General features: G+C 44.7%; 1 protein-coding gene across 1 annotated transcript; it reads left to right on the forward strand.

Annotated features, from left to right (window-relative positions):
* Positions 1-1,088: 1,088 nt before the first annotated feature.
* ADRA2C (adrenoceptor alpha 2C) lies at positions 1,089-4,157 on the forward strand. Its single transcript, XM_050338503.1, has one exon. It carries the CDS (start codon positions 1,130-1,132, stop codon positions 2,465-2,467), a length of 1,338 nt encoding a protein of 445 aa, XP_050194460.1. The 5' UTR covers positions 1,089-1,129; the 3' UTR covers positions 2,468-4,157.
* Positions 4,158-13,437: the final 9,280 nt, after the last annotated feature.

A 13,437-nucleotide genomic window follows, 5' to 3' on the forward strand; every position in this document is an offset into this window, starting at 1 on the left:
TTGTCACCATAAGGAATAAGACCCTGGCAGTGATAAGCAGAACGTGTGCACCAGAGTGCAACTCTCAAGACCTCGGGACACAGTTTTTGGATCCAGGTGGGGCACAGCAGGGAGGCTCAGGCAGGCAAAGCCCACAGAAGCAGCATCAGGTAGAAGTACGCATCTAGGCATCCCCAGCAGTCAGCAGGACGAGGATGAAGGAGTTCAGGCGGCTCCAAAAGCAGGTGCAGCGCGCCCGTCCCCGCACACCTCCCGAGGATCCCAAACCAGCCGCGGCCCCTCCGGCGGCGACGGGGCGGCCAAGGGCGCCCCCCAGCGCGCGCGGCCGGCGCCGCAGGCGGCCACCGACCCCGCCGGGGCGCTCCCGGGCGAACCCGCCGCTCACGGCACCGGCACCGGCACCGGCACTCGCACCGCCGGGGCGGCCGCCGCGCCCCCGCCGAGCCGCGCCCGGCACAAACACCTGTCCGGCCGTCGGGCGGCCACCGCGCCCGCCGCTCCTGCCGGCGGGCGCCGCGGGGAGCAGAGCGCATCCCGCCCGCGGGGCTCGGCGCTCCGGCCGCGGGACGGGCCCGGCGGCTCCCGGGGCTCCCCCGCCCGCCCGGGGTGTTCCGCCGGGGCGGCCGCACCTGCGGGCACTGAGCATGCGCGCGGCGCCGGGCACGCCGCGATTGGGAGCGCGGAGCCAGAGTGGGACGGAGGCGCCGGGAGCCGCTCCATGGGAGTTGATGCCGCCGCTGCCGCCGCTCCGGACCCCGCGCCCTGCGAGGATCCAGCTCCCGCCGGGGACTCCCGCCGGCCGCGCGGTGTCCTCAGCGGAGCCGCGGGCTGCCCGGAGCCGGGCATGACCGGGCGGGCGGCGGGGGCCAGCCGTGCCCCGCTGCCCCCTCGGCGGGGGCCGGGCGGAGGCGGCGCCGCCGCGCTCCTTCCCGCGCCGGGCGGGCGGCGCCCGGCCGTGCCCTGAGCGGCGGCGGCGGCGGGGGACGCGGGCGGCTCGGCGGCGGCGGCGGAGCAGCCGCGGGACCGGCGGCGGGGCGCGATGAGGGCGGCAGGGCGGCGGCGGCGGGGCGGCGGGGCGGGGCGGGGCTCCGCCGGGCTCTCTAGGACGCCGGCGCCCCGCACACCCACCATGGATCTGCTGCTGCTGGTGAACACGAGCCTGGGCTCCCTCAACGAGTCCCTGGCGCTGCCCCCCGCCTCGCCGTCCTCCTCGGCCCTCCTGCGACCGCCCTCCCCCTACTCGCCGGCGGCCGTGGCCAGCCTGGCGGCGGTGGTGGGCTTCCTCATCGTCTTCACCATCGTGGGCAACGTGCTGGTGGTGATAGCTGTGCTCACCAGCCGGGCGCTGAGAGCCCCCCAGAACCTCTTCCTGGTGTCCCTGGCCAGCGCGGACATCCTGGTGGCTACCTTGGTCATGCCTTTCTCCCTAGCCAACGAGCTGATGAATTACTGGTACTTCGGCAAGGCTTGGTGTAACATTTACCTGGCGCTGGACGTGCTCTTCTGTACCTCGTCCATCGTCCACCTGTGTGCCATCAGCCTCGACAGGTACTGGTCGGTCACACAGGCGGTGGAGTACAACCTCAAGCGGACACCCCGGCGGATCAAGGCCATCATCCTCACCGTCTGGCTCATTTCAGCCATCATCTCCTTCCCACCATTGATCTCCGTGTACCGGGACCCTGAAGGAGATGTCTTTCCCCAGTGCAAGCTCAATGATGAGACATGGTACATCCTTTCTTCTTGCATAGGCTCTTTCTTTGCCCCCTGCCTCATCATGGTGTTGGTCTATATCCGCATCTACCGCGTGGCCAAGCTAAGGACCAGGACCCTCTCTGAGAAGCGTACGATGCCAGAGAGGTCCTCCCAGACTGAGAATGGCTTGAGCCGCGCTGCTGCCGGCTGCACATCCATGAGGATGCAGCTGGGAGAGAATGGACATTATTCAGTTCACCACTGGCGCAAAGCCTCTGAGCTGGAGGACATTGAGCTGGAGGAGAGCAGCACCTCAGAAAGCAGGCGGAGGCGGAGCCGGGAGGAGCATCCCCGCAAGAGCAGCAAGAGCCAGTCCTTCTCCTACTCATACTCCTCCAAGCACTCCAGTAGCCGCCTGTCCCGCGCCAGCAATCGCTCCATGCAGTTCTTCTCATATCGCCGCCGCCGGAAGCGTAGCAGCATCTGCCGTAAGAAAGTTGCCCAGGCCCGGGAGAAACGCTTCACTTTTGTGCTGGCCGTGGTCATGGGAGTCTTTGTAGTTTGCTGGTTCCCTTTCTTCTTCAGCTACAGCCTCTATGGTATTTGCCGGGAGGCATGTGAGGTCCCCGAGACTCTCTTCAAGTTCTTCTTCTGGATTGGGTATTGCAATAGCTCCCTCAACCCAGTCATCTACACCATCTTCAATCAGGACTTCCGCAGGTCCTTTAAACACATTCTTTTTAAGAAGAAGAAGAAGAACTTCCGGCACTGAGCTGGAGGGGTGGATTTGCCTCGAGCAGGAATAGAGTTAAAAGAGAAGGAGAAGGCTCTATGCTGGAGAAGAAGGGAGGGACGAGAACATGGGGTTTGGGCTTAGAGAGAAGGAAGAGGGCTGGCCCCCTCAGTGGAGCAGGGTGATGCTGTGGGGTACAGGGATGGTGTTGGGGAGGCTGAGGGCATTCAGTGTGGTACAGAAGGGCAGCATGGTGCTGGAGGAGCAGTGCTGGAGTGTGGATGGGTAAATGGGGAGGGGAGTGATTGTGTTTGAGCCCTGATGGAGGGCATGGGGAGCCTGTAGAGGAAAATAGGCTAAGACACTCAGTTTGTGAGGCAGTGAGCTTTTATGGGCTCTGGAGTTTTGTGGAAAAACAAAAACAGACATCAAGAGGAAAGGGTTAAGTGGCAGTGATAGTGGAGATTTCAGTATTTATAAATAGAGCAGCTGGGGCCTATGGTGGGTTTGTCCCAGTAAGAAATTGGCTTTTACTGCTTGTGTGGGGAAGGAAAGTGCAAAGTACCCAGTCACTGACAGTGTTTTGAGTTATGAAAGGATTTAAATGTTTGCCAAAAAACCCCTAAAGAACAATCCAAACTCTTTTCTAAATAAACCTTTGTACTGTTAAAACCTTCTGAATCATGATTTTGCACAAGGGATGAAGTCAAACAGAAAGCATGGGGTTTTCTTTTCTTTTGGAGGGGTCTTGCCTATAAAGGTGGATGGGAAATGTTTTTCCTCTCTTCCCTTAGTTTTTGATTAGTCAGTGGGACAAACCTGGGAGTCTTGCATATTTTCATGAAATATGAAAAAGAGCACATACACCACATGACCTCATTTGCCCCTGCTGGATCACCAGGCAGTAAATTCCTGCTCCATCCCTCTCAGATCAGTGACCTAGGGACCTTGTTGTCCTGGAGCAGATAGTGAAAAAAAGTGATTTTGGTGAATTCGCCTAACATTTTCTGAGATAAAAGGAGAAAAAACAAGCTTTCACTTGCATGTGCCTTGGGGAACTTCCCCACTGCACCCCTTTTTCAGTCCCCCTCAAAAGGTTAATCTCAGGGCTGGATTTGTGCTGCTCTCAGACAGGCAGTTGAAGGCAGTTTGCTGTGCAGATTTTCAGAGGAAGAGCAATCACCATATTACTAAGATCTTTAAATCCTTCGTATTTACAGTCTTAGGACAACTACATCCTTTATATTTATTTTTTAATGAGAAGCATACATTGCATATAGTCAGTGTTGTATGTGAACAAATCTCAAAAGAAGGTGCAGCTGCTCCAAACCTTTAGTATTAATGTTGCTTGCTTTCTCTTCTCTTGTTTGCATTTCTAGTTTATGATTTCAGAGGATTTTTTTGGGAGGAGGGAGGAAGAGGGGAGTACAGTTTGAATAGTTATTAAAACAAACCATATTTCCCGTGGGTTTATAAAGTATCATAAACTGCAATGAAGAGAATGAGAGGCAGGGACTGGTGTCTGTACATTCATCACTGGATGCATATCAAGTGTAAGACTCAGCTAAGCATTTACATCCCTTCTCCAGCTGTGCTGCTGCAAGGTGTGTATTCTGTTTATGGGGTAAATACTGCTCCAGTCTATGTGTATCACTCCTATTGGCAGCAGGATTTGGCATCTGCCTCAACCTTTCCATGGCAAACAGCTCTTTGAAAAAAAAAAAAGAAATCTAATCACAATATGACAGGCTTCTTAAAACAGCTAAATTTAATCTATACTTGAGAATCATTAGATATCCCCTTCCTTACTTCCTCTGTTCTCTTTGACAGTGTCTGTAGCCTCTCTTCTCTTGAAATCTCTATGGCATAAAGAGAAATGCTAGAGCAATCACTTTGTTTCATCAGTTTTTCTTAATAAGCACTTGGTTCACTTAACCCTGGAAAAGGAGTGGCTGAAGTTCTGGTGTTCATTCAACAGGCTCATATTCAAGTGAGAGTTCTGCTGAAGTAGGTATTAGATGATTGCACCAAATGCATTAGAACTTTGCTTGATTTCACTAAAGAAACAACTGATAGATTTTCAAAGTCCTAAGTGCATAACTTCCTGGATACTTCCTTGAAATAATGCTCAGAGTGTGAAAAGATTTGAGCTTAGTTTAAATAACAAATGGTTTGGTACACTATGTACCTGAGGCAGATAAATGAGAGGGAAATATAGCAACAGAGAGGAGGAAATTACAAGCCATTTTCTCTTTTGCAAAATGGAGAATTCTTTTTAAATTTACATCAAGAAGAGCTGACACAAGCTCATATTATTTGTAGGTAACGATGTAGCTATAAAGTTCAGGTTTGTTTAATCTGAAGAAACTATATAATCACCAAAGCAACATATGGTACCTGGCTACTACCTCTGAGCTCCTGGACGGCTTCATTAGAGATGCCCGTTTCTGCCAAGATGAAGGTCTGCTTTTGTTACTTACTGCTGGTTTAGAGGGTTTTCCCAGTCTGCAGACTCAGAGTGGTTTCACTGTTGCACTGCTTTTGAAATGAGATTGTGGCCTGTAAACAGAGTCCTTCCTTTTATTATTTTTTTTTCTTGTAGAATTTAAGGAATCTGTAGAGGTGAAATTTAATTGCCAGTCAGATTTTAATTGACATAAAGTATAAATGGAATGACTGATGTGCCTTAAAAGTAAGTTCTTTGTGATAAAAATATTCTCTGGTCATTATAAACATAGAGGAAACGATGCTTCTGTTTTTGTTTTGCACTTCCAAATGTTTAAAAGGTATTGATGCAGATAATTAATATCTATGTGCAGCAGCATATTTAAAAACAGGGCATTTTCTGTGGTTTTAATTTATTTCTCAACACAATTTCAATCTTTCTAATCTGATTCAGTGCTTCAAAAGGATCTTATTTCTTCTGAGCTAGATAAAAATATCAATAAAGATGTGCAGTTTACAGTCCTTTTAAGTGCATTTCCCCCTGAATTAGTGAATACAGAGGATTTCTATAAAAATTGTTTTTAATGTAACTACTGAATATGCTTCAAGTAAAATGGGGCTGATTTATTTTTTTTAATTACAGTGTTCTCTTATTACTTGTAATAGCTGAAGACTGGAATTTGTTTGTAACATATTGTGTGGTGTTAACTTTTCATAAAAAGTTGTCAGCTCTGCTACTCACGCTGTGGTTGTGCTTCAACTGTAAGTTGGCTAATAGCATATATAGGAGAAAAACAGTCTCTGCAGCTTTTGCTCAAAAAGAAGAGGGAGAAGGTATTTTATGTTTTAAATGTGTCAAGTTGTTTCTTTGATCACATCTGATGAGCTGGCTGAAACACTCTCTACTGTTGTGGAAGAATGAAATGTTGCTGCGAAGCCATATCGATTTTAAAAAGTACCTGGTCCTTAACTCTTCATTTGCTCGTTTCACCATGAAAATTTTCTGTCAGTCTTAAGTGAGAAGTTAATGTTCATTTTCAAAAACGGTTTTCTGAACAGTACCATTGTTGGTTGGGTATTGAAATATCGAACGGTGTCACTTAGCTGGGATGGGAACTCAGCGCTGCTGTCCTTCAGCTGCCTCTGTGGGAGTTTTGCGTGAGCGAGAAACGCAGAATTAGCCTCTTCAAGGCTTGAGGCAGATGGAAGGGGCCTTATATATAGGAGACTTGACAGGATCACAGCTTTAAATCAGTGTCTGAATTAAGAATCAGGCCCTTGTTGTTCTGTGTGATCTCTGTTCACAAGAATCATGTTGCTGCAAGAGGACTGGAGATTTCTGAGAAACAGATCTGAAGTAAAAAACTAAATGCAACTTTGCCCACATTGGGCTGTATTATCCTTTGTGAGTAATCCCAGGATACTTCAGTTTACTTGTGAATGAAGGAACTACTCAGTGTGGGCAAGGACTTTAAGAGCTTCCGTAGACATTGCCTCTTTTTTAGTAACTGTGCCTGAGGAATTTAAGCAAACATTTGTGCGTAAATGTAGGAGAACAGAAGGAATACAATCCTCTCTGCTTAACTTTTTCTACTGTTCAAACCCATAGAAGGTATGGATTAAGGTTTTTCTGACTATATAACCAGAGGAACAAACCCTATTGTATATTTTTAGTATAAGCTGTGTAAAGAGCATTACCTGATTGCATCTGTCTTCCGGAGACAAAAACCGTTGGTCTGTGGAAGTTGGCATTGGTTAGAACAGCAGCTGAGAAGTGTAAGGATTTTGCAGGAAATGTGAGTAACAACATGCATTTCAGGAGAATGTTCTGGCCTTAAACTATGACTACTCTCAAGAAGGAGAGAACACCTACAAGCTGTGCAAGAGGAAGGCCAGATGCTATCTATGAGTTTGTGTTCATGGTTGCTTATTGTGACCTGGTTGGTGAGCAGAAACCAACTAGATGCTTCAGGGAATAAGCTCTAATTTGGAGGGGGAACAGTGCATGAGGAAGTGACAACCCACAACACTGGAGGAATTAGTATTTACATACCTTCTTTGCACTGCAGCCAAGTACAGTGGAGGAATTTGCCTTTTTCTGTTGCACAATAGCAAATGTTAATTTGTCTTTCGGATCTGTGGGTCAGCTAGACCATACAAAAGATGCCACAGGAGAGAGCAGATAAAGGATTGCTCACTTCAGTGTTCAACGCCAAGCTTTAATTTGTCCTTTGTCCTTGAAATTAAGCCAAAAATACAGTTTGGCACTTGGACCCAAAGGCTATGTAGCATCAATAATGCTACACTGAATATAGTCTAGTTTTAGCAAAAAGCATCAGTTCATATTATACACCCTGCATATCTCTGTTTCAGGGCAGAAATAGGAGAGTCTGACACTTAAAGCATATGCAAAAGGAGTAATCAGGAGTTTGAAGAGTCACAGGTGTATGGTGAAATTTCCCTAGATCCTGTTCTGATATTTGAGCTGGCTTTAATTTTGTGGGTCCCAAACACTTTGAACTCCTAAGAGAGTCCTAGGGAGGTAAAAAACATGGAAACAGTAGAAATACTGCTTCTCAAAGAAGCAAAAAGTGGCAAATTGTTCAGATGGTTGTACCAGATGCCCTGTCCTTCAGTGGGTGGATCATTGTTACTGTGGGATATCTTCAACTCACAGTGACTACCATGCTTGATCTGAATTAAGGTAATACCTGCAGTTGGTACATTGCCTTTGTTTGAAGAGGCAGCCCTTTGAATATGACAGAAGACATTTTAAGTAGTTTTTCTCTCCTCTGGCACATGTCCTTCACTACACTGTTCAAAACATTTTTTAATTCAACTGCACAATGGTTTATAAGATAAAGAAATATTGTCAGTATCATACAGGAAAAAAAAAGAGAGGCATGGAAAATAGTAGGTATGGAAAGCTGGTGTCTTAGTCCTGACCTAACATCTTACTGCAATACCAGTCTTTCTTTCACCACCACCTTTTTCTCTTTTGGAAAACGGAAATCAATGCAAAATTGCAGAAGCTTATTTTTAATAGACTACACTGATGATACTGTTTACGCTAGGAAAAAAGATAGCTTTTCTCTCAATAAACAGCATTCTGCTGTAAAGCAGTTTTCTTTACTACACTTGTCTGAAAAATGTAATGAAAAGTAGACCAACACTTAATTCAATTTGTTTATATGTACCTCTCTTAACAAAAATGGTTTATTATAGGTCCTGAATGTAAACGACATAAATCAAATGTAGCTGCCTGCTACATCAAAATCAATTAGTTGTGTTTCAGCATTTTTGTGGACAGCAGTCATTCATTTTGCATGATACTCTTTCCTGATAGCTGTCTGCTGACAGAGAAAGCTGTTCACCCTGTTGACAACAGGAATAAAATGAGGATTCATATTTGTCTCCATCATGTTGAGTCTCCTCTAGTACATTAGAAAGCAGGCCACTAGAAGTAGATCTTTTTGTGGTAAGTGGCATGAATCAGACAATTAATAACCTGACTGGTTCCAAGGTGAACAGCACACTTAATCAAGGGGCTAACCCTAGACTGTGGGGACATGCTTCTCATGTGTTAGTTCTCTATGCCTTTGACCCAACATTGCAAATTATTTGCTCTGTAGCAGAACACTTTCAGCAAAGCATCCCTTTCGACCTAGTCTGCTGGAGTAAGAAATTAATACTGAGGTCTCCCACTTCCTCGCTGAGTGCTTTCACTGATAGACTATTTATAAAGGTGATGCAGCTAAAATGCCTTTCCCTTTGGCACATAAATGTTTTATTTGATCTAGCTTTTTATCTCTCAGTAGACTAACACACTCATTCCACAAGGACATTCTCTATCTGGAAAGCAAACATGTGTCAAATACTTGGAGGAATATTAGAAATCCTGAAAAACCCCAGCCACTCCAGGTAAATTCCAAAAGAAAGCAGCATAGCTGGACCAAGAAAAAGCCTAAATCTTGTCTCTGCTGGGGATGCCCTATCTGAGACCACCTATTCTGATGTGTCTCTCATCAGATTTGGTGCAAACAGTGTGTGGAGCTGTTCTGTTGGGGCCCTTGCAGCTCTACTGAGAGGAACAATTTCAAATGTCCAGCAAAGATTAGAAAAGGAAAATACGTGCCTATTGAATCACTTCCCATTAGAGCAGAAACACTCACTTTGTATTTCTATTCCCTTTTTGCACTCTTTAAACCAGTCCTTGCTTTCGGTGTGACTACCATTCACAGCCTGTGCTTGCTGTGCTTTACACTGTATGCTTCAGTGTCTGATCTATAGAGGGCCAATGACACTCTCCTCCTCTCAGCTCTGCTGGGAGGGTTCTCCAGAAGACTGACTACCTGTGAGGTGCTTCCATGGGGTGCAATGTATAAGTACCTGTAGTGGAATAACAGGAGTTACTACAAATTCTTGACTGACTCCAAGCCACGCAGTTTTATCACCAATAAATGCTTGTGTGCAGACTTTCAAAGTGTCTATAAACATGGCATTCCCTGAGGTTGACACTGGTTTGTTTACATCGGCAGCAATTTCTGTAGGTAATTAAAGGGAGACTTTTAGTCAATCCATCAGATGCTGCTTTGGATTTGTCACATGGCACATCAGAGAAACATGATGTGTTGTTTTAACAATACAATTTGCAGTAGAAGTGATTAAAGATTCCTGGATGGCATGTTTTTCTGTAAACAAAAAAAAAAAAGGCCAGTTTGACAAAATCTGATCCTTCTTTAAAGGATGTGTCTGGTTTACCCCATATATAATGGAAACCAGGAGACCTTTAATCAGCTTCTGTGGGCCCGACTGCTTACTGGCGTGGCTGGCTGGCTCCTGGGCAGACTGCTGGATGAGGTGCCAGGAAGCCGAGACTTCCAGGCTCCCAGATCCTGGGCAGCTCAGGCCCCTGGGTTTATGGGCACTCAGCTCCGAGCTCCATTATCTAAATGCTTCATAACCTTTTTTATACTTAGTCTGTCAATGCCTTTTTATACTTAGTCTGTTATGCATTAAGGAGGGATTATCCTGCCCTTTTTTCTGATGAGAAACCACAAGATTAATGGCATTTAGGTAGGTAAATCTTAACAAGCTTCTACTTTGTGTGGATCCTTCCAGTTGCAAAACCACTATTGATTCTCAAATGCCTGTGTATAAAGTTCTACCTGTGCCTGAGAGTTCTGTTTCTGCCCCTCTTGAGTGTCATAGCTCCACAGAACTTGCACACAAATCCTCTCAGGATACACAAACTGAATGTTTCTCTCCTGTGCCTGTCTCCATCTGGTAGGCAGCTCATGCAGTTTGGATTTTGCAGACTAAGGAAAAAGGAAGATGCTGCCTCCAGTTTGTAGGGAAGGACTGACATTGCTACCATTTTTTTAAGGACTGTGTGGTTTTAGTCACCAGTGCTGGATTCACACTACCATTTCTAGATGCCTGTTTTTCCTGTGTGCTGAACTAGTACCCTCAGGGAATGATTCTGACCTACAATTTATACCCCAAAGGGGTGGACTTTTTCTGTACTCCTGGCAAAGTACAGAAATCACAAGTACTACCTTAAAAAAAAAAATTGACCCAAGATTCCCTCAAAACTAGTCATTGAAATAACCAACCTTGTTTATGGGTCAAGGCTCAAATTCAGGAAAAATAAATTAAAAAAAATTATAAGCCCAGGGATCTTTCATATTTCCCATTCCTTTTAGTGCAAGTCTCTCAGGATACCGTTTTGGATTGCTAGATCATCATTTTCTCAGACTTTAAGGTCACCTCCCTTGAAATTACTGAACCTATGCTTTCCTAATCCAGAAATTACCTGGAAACTCAATGAAAAATAAAGGTTGAAGAGTCAAGAAATAACACACGTGGTTCTGACATAAGGCATGATGGAATCCTTAACTGGCAATACTGTTGGGAACAAACATTTGGGGCTACTTTGTATGTTTTCCAGGTAAAGCTACGACTCTAGAGGGAATCTGATTGCCATGTGAATGTTTTGTACAGAGGTGGGTTGCTGACAGTGTTTACCACCTTCAGAAGTGCCAGTCAATGTCTATCAAACTCATACTTTTCATAATAAGGAATGGGATTGTCCCCAATTATAGTCTTAAAGGGGAAAAAAGGATTTAAAAGTAATTTTGAAAAGTAGTCATGCATAGTAAACGTCAAAAGAAAAGGAACCTGTCTGTTGCAGAGTTTAGCAGCAGTTCATTCTTACCTAATTCTGCCATCTCCAGCTTGACATAACTGATAGACACATAGGTTGAGGCTGCCCTCAGGTTACAGTGTTTTCAAAAAGTGCCATAACATTTTGTGTGTTAAATAGATTTCTGTTGCGGTGACAGTTACTAGTAATTAATCACAGAAATTGCTTCCCCCTGCCCCCCTTCTTTCAGAGAAGAAACAAACAGAAAAGATATTTAACAGGACTACAAGAATAGCTGTTCCTTTTCTATTTTGGTAATGCAAAAAAAAAAAGAAAAAAAAAGAAAAAAAAAGAAAATCCAAACAAACCAAAAACCAAACAACAAAACAAAAAACCTAAAAGGTTAGGAATAAACACATTAAAGAGTCATTAGGACTTTTGGATGCAAATTAACCATTTCATTCTCTGATTAATCAAGCACAACTCTATTAACTCAGTGCATTTACTTATCCCTGAGGGTTTTATGTGTTACGCAATAAAATACCTTGATTGCCCAGAAAGGCTGTACTGTCTGTCTTTAGAGGTTTTCCAGACACAACTGGATAATGCCTTGAGTAACCTGTTTGGCCTTACAACTGACCCTGTTTTTGAGCAGGAGACTGGGCTAGAGACATATAGAGGTCCCTTCCAACCTGAATTGGACTATCACTCTAAGACCTGTTTCCTCCTAATAATAAAGTCCTAGTATCTGGATAGCATCAAAGTAATATTCTATAGAAAGATGCACATATATTGCTATACATGGGCAAACCCTTAGTCCATTTAAATCTCTAGAACTTTTACATTGTCTGTGTACAAATTCTGTCTAACACACATTTGGCTGGATCCAGTGCAGAAACCTTTTCTTTGTTTAGAATTAATTTAGTAACTAGACAGCCCTACATGTTCCCTTCCCCTGCAAAATCCCATTCCCTCACAGCCCGTAGCACAGTCGAAGCACAGTCACATACATATATTTTACAGGCATTTTCTTTAGAACTCAAGCCAAAATATTGCTTTTGGTTGGTTTGTTTTTCCCAAATAAAACAATGTTTATGTCCAGTAGGTCAAATGCATCTTTCTGATCTACTGACTCTGAAGTAGTGAAGAATGTAGTTCATAAAGCACCAAGTCTCACCATAGCTGCTGTGAGTGGGATAAAAATAACAAGGAAATAAGTATATTTCCATACACAGCTGAAGAGTTTAGTTAAAGCCTGAGCAGTGGGAAATCCTTGACCATGACATGTTGCCTCATTCCCCATATATTTTTGCACGGAAAGTGCCTGACCCTTCTGTAGAAGTGGCATTTCAGAGGATCAGGCGCTAACTGAAGAATTTATGAATATGTTGCCACATCTGGAATTGAAAATCTTTTTCTTCCTTTCAAAATGCCAGTAATGTTTCTCTGTGGTTACGATGCAGATGCTCTTGTGAGGCATGGCAATATGGTTGTATATTCCATGTAAGTTATAAGGTTGGTTATTCGGTTGCAAGTAAATATATCACAGGGCCAGAAATGCTCTTAATATACAGCAGCTTGCACAAGTACAACATAAAGTATCTAATCCCTCTCTGTGTCCACCCAAGAAACAAGATACCTGGGGGCAAATCTGCAGCAAGGTATGAGCAGCTGCTTGCTGGAGTCTCTGGTCTGTGGACACCACTGAGGCAGCTGAAGCCCACCTGGGTGAGGGAGTAGTGAATCCATGTGTTCCTCCCTAATCTTTTTCATGGGATCAACAGAGCACAGGTCCCTTTGCTGCAGATGATAAATGCACTGTTCTGTTTAGTTAACAAACTCATTTTTTTCTGCCCACCTCCACTGCTTCTAAGAAGTTCCAGTGTGTCTTAAAAGCACCTGATACCATTTGCACTCCCACCTGGCTTCAGAAAGTTCAGAAAACCCTTTGAGGCCTAATTCTGTCATGATGGTGACTCCAAAAATACTTTTAAATGCCAGCAGTTTTATTTAACCTTTGATAAAGGTAAAAGTGTTAGTTCTGGGGCCAAAAATTTTAACACTCTCTTTTCTAAGAAGTTAACAGAAAATGGAGAAATTATTGAGCCTTGGACAAGGATTTGTATCTAGTTCCATTGCTGGCCTCTTGCCCAGTGTGCTATATGCTTTGAAACTTTCATTTCAATCATTTACCTCCTTGTTTATTACAGGATATGCACAATATTACTTAATTCATAAATACTTTTGAAAGTTATGAACAAAAAAAAAGTACCACAGGAGTCCTAGATCATTATTTTTAGAAAAAGAAATAATAAACACTGAGGAGTACTGAGGTACTACATGTTAAGGAGTTCATTTGTTCATTTGTCTTCTGCCCTTGCTTTAAATGACTTGAATTGGTGAGGGTTGCAATATGTAT

Source organism: Myiozetetes cayanensis, unplaced genomic scaffold (assembly GCF_022539395.1).
Source record: "Myiozetetes cayanensis isolate MyiCay16 unplaced genomic scaffold, myiCay2020 scf7, whole genome shotgun sequence".
Lineage (NCBI taxonomy): Eukaryota > Metazoa > Chordata > Aves > Passeriformes > Tyrannidae > Myiozetetes > Myiozetetes cayanensis.

Coding starts and splice junctions, on each gene's coding strand:
- ADRA2C (XM_050338503.1), top strand. CDS start 1,130: ATGGATCTGCTGCTGCTGGTGAACACGAGCCTGGGCTCCCTCAACGAG.